This window comes from Petaurus breviceps, unplaced genomic scaffold (genome assembly GCF_028583685.1).
Source record: "Petaurus breviceps papuanus isolate PSGF00001 unplaced genomic scaffold, PetGlider_PUasm1.0 175, whole genome shotgun sequence".
Taxonomy (NCBI): domain Eukaryota; kingdom Metazoa; phylum Chordata; class Mammalia; order Diprotodontia; family Petauridae; genus Petaurus; species Petaurus breviceps.
In genome coordinates, this window is record NW_027185764.1 from 30,362,800 (window position 1) to 30,379,700 (window position 16,901).

The 16,901-nt window shown below is 40.4% G+C and overlaps 1 protein-coding gene across 3 annotated transcripts in view; it reads left to right on the forward strand.

Annotated features, from left to right (window-relative positions):
* The first annotated feature begins 328 nt into the window (after positions 1 to 328).
* The window catches only part of CCDC125 (coiled-coil domain containing 125), a 53,665-nt gene continuing 37,092 nt past the window's right edge, over positions 329 to 16,901 (forward strand). The window contains exons 1-2 of one of the 3 annotated variants that reach the window (XM_069085014.1): positions 329 to 739; positions 13,981 to 14,309. In XM_069085014.1, the coding sequence (XP_068941115.1) occupies positions 14,021 to 14,309 (289 nt within the window). In that variant the 5' untranslated portion in view covers positions 329 to 739; positions 13,981 to 14,020. The other 2 variants (XM_069085016.1, XM_069085015.1) reach the window with 2 other exon arrangements.

Consider the following 16,901-nt stretch of genomic DNA (forward strand, 5'->3'; position numbering starts at 1 on the left):
TTTAGTACTTCATATTCCATCGTGCAGAGGTTTCATGTATGTGTATCTTGACCCCGTCCTATCCCCTACCCCAAGAGGGAATGGGCACCCCAGCTTTTATTGTACTTCGCAGCACAGTGCCAAATAGGACACAGTTCTGGTTAAATTGGATCGAACTCCATTATCGACCAAGAATCACAGTTGGAGCAAGACTGGCAGACGAGCCCTAGCGCCTCAGAGATAGCCACTGCCGAACTTACAAGAAACGAAGGCGAGCCTTATTAGCCAGCATTTAGCATTGAAACCATGAGTCACCTTGTATAGTGTCCTACGGTGTGTTTTTTTTTTCTTCCTACTCAGAAACCCTTCTGTCCCGGCCGCATCCCTTTGCACCGAGCTCGCCCTCCTGGCTCCACTCCCCCCGCCCCCTCACATCCCCGGAGCCCGAGGTGCCCCTAAAGGAAGGAAGCCAGGGTGCGAGGGCGGGCAGGGAAACGCGAGAGGAAGCTGTGTGCGCACCCTCTCGGGCTGCACCAGTTTATCTTCCTGCCACCTCACCTTGCCTGGCCTTGCCCAACGTCCCGGTGTTCCCCAGCCTACTCGTCAGGGCACTTTTGGGGGGGCTCGGAGCAAACGTGGCCCTGGCCCTGGGTGGGCAGCCTCCGAGCAGCGCCGGAACAGCCGCAGTCAAGCCGGGCATCCGGGCGGCACTGCCTTCCCCCAGGACCCGCGGGGCGGGGGCCGATTCGGGCGTGCCCAGGTGAGTGCAGGTGTGGCGGGGGAGGAGGGGGGCAGCCAAGCAGGGGAAGGCATTTGGGGGACTCAGCTACCGCACCTCCTCTGCTACCCTTCTCCGTCTCCTCCCCGCGGGCTGTTGGTGGTGGGGGAGTGGAGATCAGCCAGCGCCCGGCCGAGGACAGGTGGGTGCCCCTAGGGAAGTGAGACCGAGAGGAGAGGGAGAAGGGATCCCAGGAAACCGGGCTGTTGGACTGGAAAGACCTGAAGGCGCGGCCGCCTCCCCCACACCAGTTTCCCAAGTTAAAGACTCCTGTGGTCTAGTACTCAGTGAGAACGTGCAGCAGAAACCCGCTCTTTTAAACTTTTCAAACTTAGGAAACGAGGTGGTTCCGACGAATAGGTAGCACTGCTTCTGAAGGCCCCAGAGAGCCCCTGGGAGGCTGTTTTGCTAATGCCAGAATTGAGCTATTAGCTGCTTCCTTCTCCCCTAGAAGTGGCCAGGGAACAGGAATTTTCTTTCCTTTCTATTTACAACATGATCATAGGATGGATATCACCCTCAAGAATGCAATCATATCGGCTCCCAATTGCCCATAAAATCAAATAGAAGTTTGTTGTTTACGTTTCCCGCATTACACTGTGAGCTCTGAGAGCAAGAACTTTGAATCCTCAGCACTTAGCACCAAGTCGGGCACATAGTAGGAGCTTAATAAATACTTGTTGCCTGACTGGCATTTAAGACCCTTCCCAATTTGATTCCAATCCTTGACAGCTTTATTGCCCCTTCCCCAGGGTACCGGTACAATCAAAAAAGGGCTGCTCCTTGTTTCCCTGACTCATCGTGTCATCTCCAGCCTCCTAGTGCATGTTGTCTGTCCTCTGTTCCAGGAAAGTGCTCCCCCTTCTCAGCTTTTCAGAATCCTTTTCTTTCCAGGAAAACTTCTTCAAAGCACCATTTCCTCCACGGAGCCTTCACTTATCCTTGCAGCACAGAATGTTTTTCCCAGATTTTTTTTAGAGTCGTTTTGATCTCTCTCCCCTATCACACTCAGCCTCTTATGTGCTTCACATATACTTAAAAGTTGTTTACTTATGGTATCTTCCCCTAGAAGAAGGTTACTTTGAGTGAGGGACAGCATCATGTGTATTTATATCCGCATTACCTTGTGTATAGTAGACACTATATTTGTTGAACTGGTATTTTTTACTTCATGTAGAAGTATTTTTAAATAGTTTTCAAAGTATGCAGGTGAAATCCCCTTCATTCTATCCCCCAAATTCCTGAAGAATTTTGCTAAGGTTGATACAGTGCAACATAAGTGTCACAGTTACAGATATGAAATGTTGGTGTTAACTATGGAAACATGTATGTACATGTAACTAGTTTAATCATTTGGCCGGACATATCCTGATGCCGTAAATGTGTCAGAATCGCTATGGTCTAAAACAGAACTGCACAACTTGGCAGTAGATAGGGGCCAAAATTAAATAGGCTAAACTTCTTCCAGCAGCAGATAGATAGGTTATACTAGAGACAGACTGACGATGGTTGGTTGCCAATTGGCCACATGACAAGCAGAAGAGAGTGTAGCGGCAACCCAAAATTTTTCACAGGCCACCCAAAATCCTTTGGCAGACCCCAAATGGCCTGTGGGGTTGTATGTTGTTCAGGTCTGGTCTAACAGGTTAGTGTTTCCTTGTTTTGTAAGATCCATAAAAAGATGAAAAATGACCTGAGTTCTACTACAATCTTGTGGGCCCAGAGCAGCTTGTGCCTTGAATTATAGTTGCTTTTGTCAAATATTAAGTGCCTGTTGTATGCCTAGGCTCTGAGGGAGATGCAAATTTTAGTTAAGAAGTAGTCTAGTGAAGTTTACATTTTGATATTAGAGGACTACCTTCTTAAAAAGAAATCAGTACAGTCAACCATGTTGCAGCAGGCAATTGTTACATAGTATTTCAAAGAAATAGTTCTAAGCAAAATTGTTTGGGTGTATTTCTGTCTTTCAGCATGCCTCTCTCTTTCTCTTTGATACCCTCAGCCCCAACCTCCATGTATCAGTGTCCTTCCTCATTTCGCTCCAGATTTGTTTAGAACTCTCTACTGTAGCAGCCCTTGGTTGAGACCTTTTGCTAGTTCCTTTTAATTTGGATTACTTGTCCTCTATTTTGTTCCATCAAATTTTGCTTTCTGTCACTCATGCTAATCAATAAAAATGTTACCCTTTTAGATTGTATTTTTTGTTCATTTTAACCAGGGCCTAAAATATCTTCAAAGGAGTAAATTAGAGACTCAAACAATTGGAAGAACTTCAGAAATCATTTAGTCGACCCACCCCTCCCCCCGACATCCAGAACTCTGCTTAAACATATTATTGCCTCATAAGATTGTTCATTCCATTTTAAGTTATTTTTTATTAAATTATTTATTTTTAGTTTTCAACAATCATTTCCATAAGTTTTAAATTTTTCCCCCCTCCCTCGCCAAGACTGCCTCCCCCAGGGGCAATCTGATATGGGCTCTACACATACATTCCTGTTAAACACTTTCACATTGGTCATGTTGTATAGGAGAATTATAATGAATGAGAAAAACCATGAGAAAGAAAAATAAAACAAAACACAGAAGAAAATAGTCTGCTTCATTCTGCATTCCGACCCCGTACTTCTTTCTCTGGATGTGACCGGCATTTTCCATTATGTGTTCTTTGGAATTGTTTTAGGTCCTTGCATTGCTGAGAAGGGCTAAGTCTATCAAAATCGGTCCTTGAACACTGTGGCTGTTACTGTGTACAATGTTCTTCTGATTCTGCTTCCCTCACTCAGCATCAGTTCATATGTCATCATTTCTTATAGCACAAGAGTATTCCATTCCATTCATATGCCGCAAGTTGTTTAGCCATTCTCCAGTTGATGATGAATCCCCCTTGATTTTCAGTTCTTGGCCACCACAAAAAGTACTGCTATAAATATTTTTGTATGTGTGAGTCCTTTTCCCATTTTTATGATCTTTTTGGGATATAGCCCTAGAAGTGGTATTGCTGGATCAAAGGGTATGCACATTTTTATAGCTCTTTGGGCATAGTTCCAAATTGCTCTCCAGAATGGTTGGATAATCTTACAGCTCCACCAATGGTGAATTAGTGTTCCAACATTCCCATATCTTTTCCAACATTTATCATTTTTCTGTTTTGCCATGCTACCAGTCTGATAAGTATGTTTATTTCATTTTTTAATAGCTCTCTTAGAAAGTTCCTTGTTTTGAGCTGAACTATTCCTTCCCTAAATCTTCTGTCATTCAAGCACCATAACACACATGTAGGAGTTACTTTGGGGTACCTCTCAAATCACACAGCTTAATAGGGAGTAAACTGCAGCATGCTGTCATGAATCAAGGTCTTGGAGTCAGCAAAATCTAGGTCCAAGTCCTGCCTCTGATTCAGTCTGGCTGTGTGAACTATGGACAAGTTCCTTAACTTTTCATTACCCTGGGCAACTCTCTAAGACTGTTAAGTTGTAGAACAGATGCAGATCTGCATTTGTTGAATGAATGAAAAAGCGTTTAATAAGAGGTAACTATGCCAGGTAGCATCCTAAATACTGGTGATTCAAGTGAAGACAGTTTCAATTCTCAAGAAACTTACATTTTAATAGAGGAGACAATGCACTTTGGTCTGGAAAAGTACAGGGATAGGGAGTGGGGTCATAGGTCAAAATTTTGATATGTCCATTACAGGAATGGTAGCATGCATTTCATTACTGTTCTTAGCGCTAGAGGTGGAATCAGGGAAGGAGACTACTGTTAAGGAGAAAGGGGAGGGAGCAGAACATGAAGATAGGTGGAATGCTTGCTCTGGGTTAGTTGGTTTCTGGACCTAACGTTGTAGCGCCAATGTAATATTTATAGTACCCACAATCACAATAAAGACTGTGACTATAAGTCTCTCATGATGGTCGATTACAAAATATACCAAACTCTCCAGATAGAGGACAGAACTGAAACATTTAAACACCAGAAAACCCAATCCCACCAGTAAGCCAATTCTATCATAGTACCAAAGATATTCAGAAGCCATAATAACTCTGAGAGTCACAGCATCCTTCAGCCTTCCCACAAACCAATACAAGATCAACATCTACTCTCAAACCTCTCTATCTCCTTGCCTAAGTATCCTCTGTGTCCCCCACTGTCTGGCTAGCTCTGACCAGCTTCCAGTGGGCTCTGCTTCCCTTCAGCAAACTCCTCCCACCACAGGCTCCATGTGGCTACATTCAGCCTATCAGGGGGCAGAGTTTATCTTCACAGCAGGGAATCTTCCGGTGGGCTCTGCTCCACCCTTTAGCAAATTCCCTCCATCACAGGCTTCATGTGATTACACTCAACCTGTTGGGGGCAGAGTTTACTTTCAAAGCAGGGAAGGTCTTCAAATTCAAACTCCCCAGGGAAGATCTTCAAATTCCCATTCCCATTACAAATATCAAGGCTGCAAAAAAGGTTCTCAAGGAGATAACTGAGGAGTAGTAGATGAGGGGAAGCATGACTGGCATCTGCCTAAAATAGTGGACAAGAGAGTTTCCTCACTGAGAGTTCCTTATACCAATGAAATGATAGGTTTTCGGGGGGAAAGTAAGGAGTGTCGTTTGAGTAGGGCCTGCATTGCATATGGATTTGTATATATGTAGTTAGTTCTAACCTTATACAAATATGTCCCATTTATTTAACTTCCCTTTCATAATGGTGATGGCAGATGGCCACAGGAACCTTATTTCTTCCCACTGCCATTCTTGGTGTGCCTTCTGGTACCTTTTCCCTCTTGCCCCTTCAACAGCTATAACACAGACACACATGTGTAGCTGTGCTGGAGCCAGCTCATGGTGCAAAAGCTGATAAATTTTCATTGGTAAAAGCCTTAAATCAGGATTAGATTTTTTTGTCAATTGTCTGAATTTAAGAAAGTGGTGGAGAAAATGTTAATAATCCAGACTAAATTTAAAAGTACGTCCAACTTAAATTTTTTCTTCCAGAGTACCAATTGTTAAACATTTACCAGCATACTTTTGCAATCATTCCATCATCATCAACTATCTCCCAGTTCACCCCCTGGAGCCTGTGGTGAGGAAAGAGATATTTGATCCAATGGCTAAACTTTAATTCCCTGACCAGGGACCCTGTCCTACTTTTGACCCTAAGTCTATTGCCTTCTCCCAGAGATTCCATACATACTCCTTCGCTATTCATCAGTTTCCTCATCTGTAAAAGGAAGACATAATAATCCACATACTTGTTGTGAGTATTAAATGAGATAATATGCATATAGTTTGTAAAACTTTAAAGTTTTATATAAATTTCATACTTATATAGATTCTAGTTATTATTAGTAGCATTTTTTTTTAATAATAAAGGGTATGTACCCCATCCCCAAAGTGCTTTATGTAAGAAAGGACTTTCCTTTAACAGGGTCAATAGTCAATGTTTAAAGTACATTAATCAGAAGTTAGTGCTCTGGCCAACAAGTTGTTGAGAGACCAGAATATTTGAGAGAAGGCACAAGGTGCATTTTGTTTTCTCAGATTTTGTTGTGTATCTTTTTTTTTTTTTTTTAGGGATCTTTATTTATTTATTTTAATAAGATGCTTTATTAACATCTAGTTTACATAATTTATTTCCACAAGATTTTGAGTTACAAATTTTCTCCCCTTTTTTCCCCTACCCACCACCCCAAAATAGCGATTCCACTGGATATCCCTTCCTCCAATCTGCTCTCTCCCATATCTTCTCCCATACCCCTTCGACTTTTCCAGTAGGGCACGGTGGATCTCTATGCCCCAGTGCCTGTATGCCTTATTTACCAGTTACATGTAAAATAATATTAAAAATAGTATATATTTAAGTGTTTGATTTTAAAACTTTTTTTTCCCTTTTGGAGGGCAGTTGGGGTTAAGTAACTTGCCCAAGGTTACATGGCTAGTTTGTGTGTGTGTGTGTGTATGGGTGTTAAGTGTCTAAGGCCGGAACCAAACTCCAGTCCTCCTGACTCTGAGGCCAGCACTTTACTTACTGCGCCACCTAGCCACCCTGATTTTAGAGCTTTTAATTCCAGATTCATTCCCTTCCTTCCTTGTCACCTACCCTTACTGGGAAGATAAGCAATTCAGTATAGGTTGTATGTGTGTACTGTAGATTGTACTATGCAAAACATTTCCATAGTGGATATATTATAAAAGACTGACTATATTTTCCTCCCTCCTATCCCACCTCCCACTTGTTCTATTCTCTACTTTGATCATGTCCCTTTTCAAAAGTGTGTGCTTTCAACTTCCCTCCCCACAAACCTGCCCTCCCTTCCATCATCTCCTCTCTCATCCCCTTCCCCCCTACTCTCCTGTAGGGTGAGATACCCTATTTAGTGTGTATATCATTCCCTCCCTAAGCCAAATTCAATGAGAATAAGATTGACCCATTCCCTTTGCCTTCCTGTTCTTCCCTTCCATTGTAACTATTTTCCCTTGCCTCTTCTATATGATAGTTTACCCCATTCTGTCTCTCCTCATCTCCTCTCATTATATTCTTCTCTCACCTCTTAATTTAACCTTTTAAGTATCATCCTTTCCTATTAAATTGGTCCTGTGCCCTCTGTCTATGTATACCTGTAAACATATATACACACACTCACATATGTATTCATACGCCCATATAACCCTCCTATATAGACATATATATGTGTGTGTATACATATATATATATATATATATATATATATATATACACATACATTTCTATTCCCTTCAACTATTCTCATACTGAGAAAAGTTTTATCACTCACAATTATTGTTTTTCCATGTAGGAATGTTAATAGTTCAACTTTGATAAGTTCCTTATGATTTCTTTTCCCTGTTTACCTTCTCATGCTTCTCTTGCTTCTTGTATCTGAATGTCATATTTTCTATTCAATTCTGGTTTTTTCATCAAGAATGCTTGAAAGTCCTCTATTCCACTTAATGACCATATTTTCCCCTGAAACACGATACTCAGTTTTACTGGATAAGTAATCCCAGCTCCTTTGCCCTCCAGAATATCATATTCCAAGCCCTTTGATCCCTTAGTGCATAAGCTGCCAGATTCTGTGTTATCCTGTTTCTTCCTGGATGCTTGTAATATTTCTCCTTGATCTGGGAACTCTAGAACCTGGCTATAATATTCCTAGGAATTTTCTTTTTGGGATCTTTTTCAGGAGGTGATCAGTGGATTCTTTCAATCTCTATTTTGCCCTCTGGTTCTAAAACATCAAGGCAATTTTCCTTGAGAATTTCTTGAAGGATGATTTCTAAGTTCTTTTTTTGATCATGGCTTTCATGTAGTCCAATAATTTTAAAATTATTTTTCCTGGATCTATTTTCCAGGTCAGTGGTTTTTTCCATGAGATATTTCACATTGCCTTCTATTTTTTCATTTGTTTGGATCTGTTTAATAGTATCTTGATTTCTCCTAAAGTTACTAGCTTCCATTTGTTCCCATCTAATTCTGAAGGAATGATTCTCTTCAGTGAGCTTTTGATATTCTTTTTCCATCTGGCAAATTTGGCTTTTTAAGGCATTCTTCTCCTCATTGCCTTTTTGAGCCTCTTTTGCCATTTGAGTTAGTCTATTTTTTAAGGTACTATTTTCTTCAGTCAGGTTGTTGACTCTTATTTCATAATTTTCTTGCATCATTCTCATTTCTCTTCCCAATTTTTCCTCCACTTCTCTTATTTGGTTTTCAGAATCCTTCTTAAACTCCTCTATGGCCTGTAACCAGCTAATATTTTTCTTAGAAGCTTTTGGGGCAGGAGTTCTGACTTCACTGTCTTTTTCCTGTTTCATGCTTTGATCCTTTTTGTCCCCAAAATAGGAATCTAAAGTTGGATTGCTCTGCTTCCTTTGCTTACTCATGTTGCCACTCAATTACTTGACTTTTGAGCTTTTTGCCACAGTAGAACTCTGCTACTAGAAAGGGGAGCTTTGTCCCAGTTGCTGGGGTTTTCTCAGCTGCCAGAGATATTAGTTGGGTGCCCTCTCTGAAGCCTCTACAAGCTCTGGGAAACTGATTACATGCCCCAGGACCTCCACCCTAGACAGCAATCCAGATTCAAGCAGGTTAAAGCAAGAGCAATTACCCCCCAGACTGGTTGCTTGGTCCCCCTATAATCTGCAGGCCAGGAGCTGAAGGTGCCACATGGCAGTGCCTGCACAGCCATGGCGCCTCAGCAGCTTCTCCCTCCAGGGATTAAAGGTCTGACCACACTCCCAAACTACAGGATCCCAACATCCACATTGCACTGACCTCTCACTTTGTCCTTAGCATCTATGTGTTGACAGTTCTGGAAACTGCCATAACTTCTGGTGATCTGAAGTCTGTGGCTGGTCAGTCTGCCCTGAGGCTAAAACCTTGGGCTCGGGCAGGGCCAGGCTCAGCTCCCAGCATGCTGCCCTGGCCCCTTCCTGCCAGCCTGCAGAGCTGTCCTCAGTGGGAGGTTAGCTTCTCTTTGTCATTTTGTGGGTTCTGTAGCTGCAAAGTTTCTTCAGAGTCACCTTTTACATGAATTGGAGGAGGTGGAAGCCCCAAGGAAGTCCTGTTTCTACTCTGCCATATTGACTCTGCCCCCTTTTGTTGTGTATCTTGAGGTGAATCACCTAAATTGAATTTTGTTAACATCCCACAAAATACTCATCTTTGAAAAAAAGACATTTTATTTTGGTGCCTTTTGCTTTACATCATAGTGGTTTCCCACCCTCCCTTGTGACAAAGAAAAACAATTAAGCCAAAACATCTGACACAGAAACCTTTTCTGACAGTGCATATTTAAAAGCCCTCTTAGGCCCCCTAGTAGTCTCCCACCTCTCTGCAGTGAGGGAGGAGGTATGTTTTATTATCTCTTCTCCAGGTCCTTCCTTCCTTGGGTTTTTCAGTTACTCCAAGTTCAACTTCCTTTTAGGGATCTTTTCATTTACATTGTTATAGTCATTATATGTAATACTCTTGTGACTTATCTTTTTAAGTGTATGCAAAAGTGATAATTTTTAAAAATGCCAGTTTGTACTCAGGTTGTATATTTGGAAGCAGTATGGAACAATGGGATTAGAGTAGATTTGGAATTGAGGTGTGGGTTCAAATTCAGACTGTCACGTTCTGTGAGTATGTCTTTGGGGCAAAACGCTTCTGTTTTTTGGGCCTCAGTCTTCTCCTCAATAAAATACAGATAATAACAATAATAATACTTGTGCTACATGTCTTACATAGTGTGGTTGTGAGAAAGATACTATATAAACTTTAAGACCTATAGAGATATGAGGTATGAGGAAAACCATGGAATATTTAAATGACTGCAGTGAAGCAGCTGGTTTGGAATCACAGCTACTGTCTTCCCATTCTGCACAAGAGGGAGGAGGCTCAGAATTTTGTTGTATTCTTTTTAACAACCACCCTTCAAAAGATAGGAAGCAACAGTACACAAGAGGATACTAAAGGGAAGTTTCATTCTCATTAGGACATTTCTCTCATCAATTTTCCTTTAGAAATAAGGACAAGTAGCAGTATCACAGAATACAGTGGGACATTTCCCAGGTTTGCAGGCTAGTTGTTATCTGCTTTTGGGGGAAAAGAGGGAACAGCTCAGAAGATTTGTTTAGTTTTGTTTTTTGGGGGTCTCAATGGCTAGAGCATAATGGGTCTGGAGTCAGGAAGCCCTGAGTTCAAATGTGGACTCACACACTTCCTAGCTTTGGAACCCAGGGCTAGTCACTTAACCTCTTGCCTCAGTTTCCTCAACTTCAAAATGAGGGTAATAATAGCACCCATTTCCCAGAGCTATTGAGAGGATCAAATCAGATAACATTTGTAAATAGCTTAGCACAATGCCTTAGCATGAAGTGGTTACTTAATAAATGCTTGTTTTCTTCCCTTCTCTTATCACGTATACATTCAAAGTATCTGCTTTATTATGTCTGGCTAGAAACTGAACATGATGTGAAGAACTGGGCCAAGCTTTGATTAGGAACAGTAAGTACTGGATGGACAAAGGAATGTAATTTCAAGGGCATTGTAAGACCTTATTCTCCCTGAAAATGCTTTATTCTCTACCCCCTAGTTTCTTAGGATTCCATAATTAGAAATTTGTTCCTTTGCCTAAGTACAAATGGACTTTGCAGAGGTAATTTATCAAGCCTTACTAAGAATAAATGGAATTCTAAGATTCTTTCTCCATTGGTTTTAGTTGAAGCTAAGGAGAGCATAAAGACATAATTTAGTGAGTATTAAATGCTTACTGTGTCCAGGCACAGGGGATACAATAACCAGAAACTCTCCAAATAAGTCCTATCCCTAAGGAGCCTACATTCTTCTTAAGATGAATACATAGAAGGGTGTAAAGAGTAGAGAAAGGAGAAACCGGAACAGGGAAGATTTTGCTTGCTTCACAGTTTTGCCAAAGGCCAGCCATGGTCCAAGGTTGTCTTCATCATTTAAAATTGATTTTATTCCTAAAACTTTTCAAATTTTGTGGAGTGCTTAGACTTTTGTACATAGTGCCAACTCAAAGGTTGGATTTGATGGCTATTCCAAATTCAAAGTAATCTGTGAACCCTCAACTTCTCAAGCTATAGCACATAAACTCCAATTAATATATTTACCTTTCAATAGTCAGCCAGAAGAAACATTAGCTTTAAGTAAGGCATTTACTGAAATGGGTTGTATGGAGAATAGAAACAAAATATATCCCATAAACCTTTCCCACAAATACTCCTAACATTAGAAAGGATATGTATCACACTCATTTGGGTATCTTACCCTACAGGAAAGTAGGGGGGAAGGCGATAAGAGGGAGGATGGTGGAAGGGAGGGCAAATTGGGGGCGAGCATAGTGAGAAGGAAACACTTTTGAAACAGGGCAGGGTCAAAGGAGAAAATAGAATAAGTGGGGGGTGGAATAGGATGGAAGGAAATATAGTTAGTCTTTCACAATATAATTACTATCGAAACGTTTTGTATAATTACACATATACAACCTATATTGAATAGCTTGTCTTCCCAGTGGGGGTGGATGAGGAGGGAAGAAGGGAAAGAACCTGGAAATCATAGTTTTAAAAACAAACGTTTAAAAAAATTGTTTTTTACCTGCAACTGGGAAATAAGATATACAGGCACTGAGGTATAGAAATTCATCTTGTCCTACCAGAAAATTAGGGGAGTGATGGGGGAGGCTATAAGAGAGAGCAGATTGGGGGAAGGGGTATTCAGTAGGTTCGCTATTTTAGGGTGGGGGGGTAGGGGAAAGACGGGGGGAAAATTTGCAACTCAAAATCTTGTGGAAATGAATATTGAAAACTAAAAAATAAAAAAATACATTTTCCTTTTAAAAAAATACCTTTTTTAAAAAAAGAAAGGATATGTATCTATACATACAAGTCATAAGTAGTAAGATTGACACATTGGGGTCGTGTATGGTCATGGCAGGTTGGAGGGGACAGTTCATATCACTAATATTTAGGGTCATTGTATTAATCTCACAGTCTCTGCTAGATTATACTCCACTAGCTGCTGCTGCATACTTGTTGGTCATGGTTTCTACTAGCCCAAGCTTCTGACAAATGAAATTTTCAGTGGTTCTACGGACCAAGTATGAAGCTGCCATATGGACTGACTTTTTCTATTTCCAAGAATCTGAACGTATCAGAGAATCTTCTCTCTAGAAGATACAGCTCTTGGAATTCTCAAAATTAGGAACTCTTAAACTTGGAAAGTAGGTGCTGACTCTTCTGTGCTAGTAGGTTATGTTATATCTAGGGATCATCCACACAAAAGCTTGGGGTTCAGGAAGTTGTAGTCTTGACTCAGTCTGTGTATAAAAACTCATATATGTACTTCGGACATGTGATTTCTGCTTTAAGATACCATTGCACATGGTGAGAGAGAAGAATCAAGAAATCCCTTTCCGGTGCATTCTTCAATGAGTAAAATAAAATTATAGATAGGCATGTTTGAAGTAGTGATATCTTAATGTTTTCTGAGAGGGTATAGTAGGAGGGGTCAAAATCTCTTTCAGCTGATAGAGCTTCAGAAAGGGAAGCTACTTATATCTGTATGACACTTCACTTTCATTTTATAAGGGTCTTCCTTCAAATAAAACAACATTATCCACCAAATTTCTTTCAACTCCTGAATAGCACTTAATATCAAGATCTTTACTTGGCACGTATTGACAGTAGTAAAAAAATTTTTTCAATGGCATCTTTAGGACTAGAATAAATCATCTTTCTTTTTAAAGTTGCATTTTCAAGAGCCTAGAATGTAAAGACTGGATCTCATTTCTTAGTCTCTTTTCCTCCTGGCATCATAAAGCAATATTGACAGTAATTCATAGGTATCAACTTCGCAAAGTTGACATTATCACCACTGCCATCCAACAATATCTGCTGTTTCCTCCACTGTTTTTGCTATTACTTAAGAGAGATTTATTTTCTTTTTTCCCTTCCTCCCTCCCTTCCTTCCTCCCTCCTTCCCTCCTTCACTCCTTCCCTCCCTCCCTCCCTCTCTCCCTCCCTCCCTCCCTTCCTTCCTTCCTTCCTTCCTTCCTTCCTTCCTTCCTTCCTTCCTTCCTTCCTTCCTTCCTTCCTTCCTTCCTTCCTTCCTTCCTTCCTTCCTTCCTTCCTTCCTTCCTTCCTTCCTTTGTCCTTCTTTCTCTCATTCTTCATGTATAGAAGATTCCCTTACTGTCATGTCATTTAAAACTTTGACTTCATTTCAATAGTTACTTCCAAAACAATAGTTCCTTGGAACTATAGTGACTATGGTGGTAGCTTCAACTACATCTTATCAGTTTAATGAAGGGAGACATCTTCTGATCAGCCTCCTTTAATGTAATGCTACACTATTTTATTTTATTATACTTTTGAAAAACTATTAATGCCCTCTCTGCTAGATGGGACCGGGTTTGTTTGTCTCATCAGTAGGATGTTGAATTCAGAGGAAGCAATTACTCTCAAATTTTCAACAGCTTGGAATCAGGAATGCTTAGGATTTTTATTTCACATTTTAGTTACTAAAATCAGTATGGTAGTCATGTGATTTTTAAAGTTCCTTTGTCTGCAATGAAGTTTGTTGTTGGTATTTGTGCATTGACAGCATATTTAGGCAGTTGTTTAGAGTACTAGGAACTTTCCATTCATTTCCCCCCAAATTTGACCTTTTCAATTAAATTCAAGTATTATGACTATTTCTCTTATCTTTAGATAAGCGCGTTCCTCTGTATATTAAAAGCACATTTGACTAATGAGTGTGGTGATTGAATTGCCCCTGAAACTGGAGGAGGAAACCTTTGGAGAGGAAGATGACATGACAGATGGAGATCTAGGAAATGGACTTGGCAGAAAACCTGGTGGTATTTATGAAATAGAAGATTCAAATGCATCTGATTCCAGAAAAGGATCCTTTCCTTCATCTCCAGAAAAGGGGAAAGAAAGCAGCAGTACCATTTTTCGTTATTGCAAGCATCATAATTCACATGGCACATTTTCCAAAAAGCATGGATTTGCAAGGTGTAAACAACAAAATAGTACTGGTAAGACAAAATTTCTCATTTTTCCCTCTTCCTTATTCTGAATAATTATAGCAAATTAAAATCTTTCTAGCATGGAATGGCTAGGTGGCACAGTGAATAGAGCACTGGCCCTGGAATCAGGAGGACCTGAGTTCAAATGTGGCCTCAGACACTTACCACTGACTAGCATTGTGACCTTGGGCAAGTCACTTAACCCCAATTGCCTTGCCCTCCCCCTCCAAAAAGCAAAAAAAAAATCTTCTTAACACTTTGATTTGAGTACTCAGTTGTAACTTTAGAAATTCTCTTCTTCTGACTACTTTATTGAATTGTTGGTATGAGCACTCACTTTCCCTGCCCCCCCAATTGTTGTTTTTGTTTTTGCTACCACAAAAGTGCTGCCTTAAATATTTTGGTATAAATGGGATCTCTTCTTTGATATACCTATCAGCTCTTCTGTTAAATGATCATCTATATGCAGATGACTTCCAAATTTATATCTCCCTCCTAACTACAGCCCTCCCTGCCTTAAATGCCTCATAGACATCTTCACCTAGATGTCCAATAGGGACCTAAAACTGAACAGGCCCCAAATGGAACTCATTAATTTGTTTTTGCTTTTGTTCAGTTGTGTCCGACTCTTTGTAACCCCATGGACCACCGCACGCCACACCCTTCCATTCTCTATTATCTCTTGAAGACTGTCCAAATTCATGTATTGTTTCCATGATACTATCTATTCATCTCATCCTCTCCCATGCCCTTCTCCTTTTGTCCATCAGGGTCTTTTCAGATGAGTCCCACATTCTCATGATATGGTCAAAATATTTAAGCTTCAGCTTCAGTATTTGACCTACCAGTGAATATCCTGAATTAATTTCTTTGAGTATTCCTACTCCTAAATCCTTCCCTCCTCCAAACTTCAGTTGAGAGCACCACCATCACTTCAGTTACCTTGGCTCACAATCTTGGAGTTATCCTTGACTTTTCCCAGTCCCTCAACTCCTGCATCCACTCAATGAAACTGTGATAATTATAACTCCATAACATGCATTACATTCATTCCTTCTCTTTTTTTTTATTAAGCAATTGGGGTAAGTAACTTTCTCAAGGTTACATGGCCATTTTTGTGTGTGTGTGTGGGAGTTAAGTATCTGAGGCTGGAAACGATCTCGGGTCCTCCCAACTCTGGGGCCAGCGCTCTTACTCACTGTGCCAACCTAGCCACCCCATTCCTTCTCTTCTTGATCACAGTCTCTACCCCAGTTCATGCCTTCATCATCTCACCTGGACTGGTGAGACTCCTATCTCTACCACCAGAGGTCATCCCATCTCCAGTCTTTCTCCTTTCCAATACAGCTTCTACATGGCTGCTAAATTAATAGACCTAAAACATTTCACACCCTGCTCATTTCACACTTCATTCTTCAATCTTCAAAATCTTCAAGAACTCCCTCTTGCTTCTTGGGTAAAATATGAACCACAAAGACCATTTTATTTGTTGCAACCTTTTACTTAAATCCCTCCATATTTCCTACCTATTTGTCTCTCATATATGGAATGTGCCCCTTCTGCCTCATAACATCTCTAGCTTCTTTCAGAACCCAACTGGGCACTATCTCATACAGGAGACCTTTCCTCATGATCTTCCTTGTTGTTAGCTCCATTTTCCTCTTGAAATATTCTTTGTGTATATGTGTGTGTATGTATGTATGTGTGTATATATATCTGATATACATAAACACATATTTATACATGTATACATATATATTTATTTGCTTGTGCATATGTCTCTTCCTTCCCCCTTCCTTCCTTCCTTCTGTCTTGGTTTTGCAGTATGTACCAGTGGTGATATATATTATTGGAATTGTGGGCATGAACAACTCATTCACTTTGATCACATACTTATAAACTGTTCTAAAGGGTTCCTCAACCAATTCATATCTCCATCCCCTAACTGTGTATAAGTGTACCTGTCTTCTCACAGCATTGTACTTCCAAAATTGACTATGCCCTTTTTTAAATATCATCTTTGTCAGTTTGATTATTGTGAAGAGAAACCTCAGAGTTGTTTTAATTTGCATTCCTCTTATTACTAATGAATCAGAGCATTTAAAAAAAATATGTGTAATGTAATGCCAAGCAAAGGCAACTTCCCAAGGTTCAAAATACCAGCATAGGTGCTCTCCATTTTATTCAGTAAAAAATTAAGAACAGAGAAGATCAAAATATGGCATCATTCAAAATATAGCATTTACTAAGTGTGATTCAATAATCTCCAAGTACTACCTGATTTAATCAAGTACTACCCCACCCCAGGACATTACATTCATTTAATCAATTACAAGTCCCTGTTCTAAATACTACTCCACCCCTAGGCTGTACCTTCATTTAGTCCATCACAAAGCCCCTCTTCTCAAATGGAGATTAGTTTCCAATCATAAGTAAAGTACATTCATTTGTTCAATCACAGAGCACAAAAAGGTCAAAAGTTCCCCACCCCTGGATCACAATTGAATCTACCCCAGAGTTACAACAAGCTTTAGCACAGCATTTAATACCCAAATGGAGGTCTTTTCTTCATCTCGACACAAGGCAAGTTCTCAGCAATCT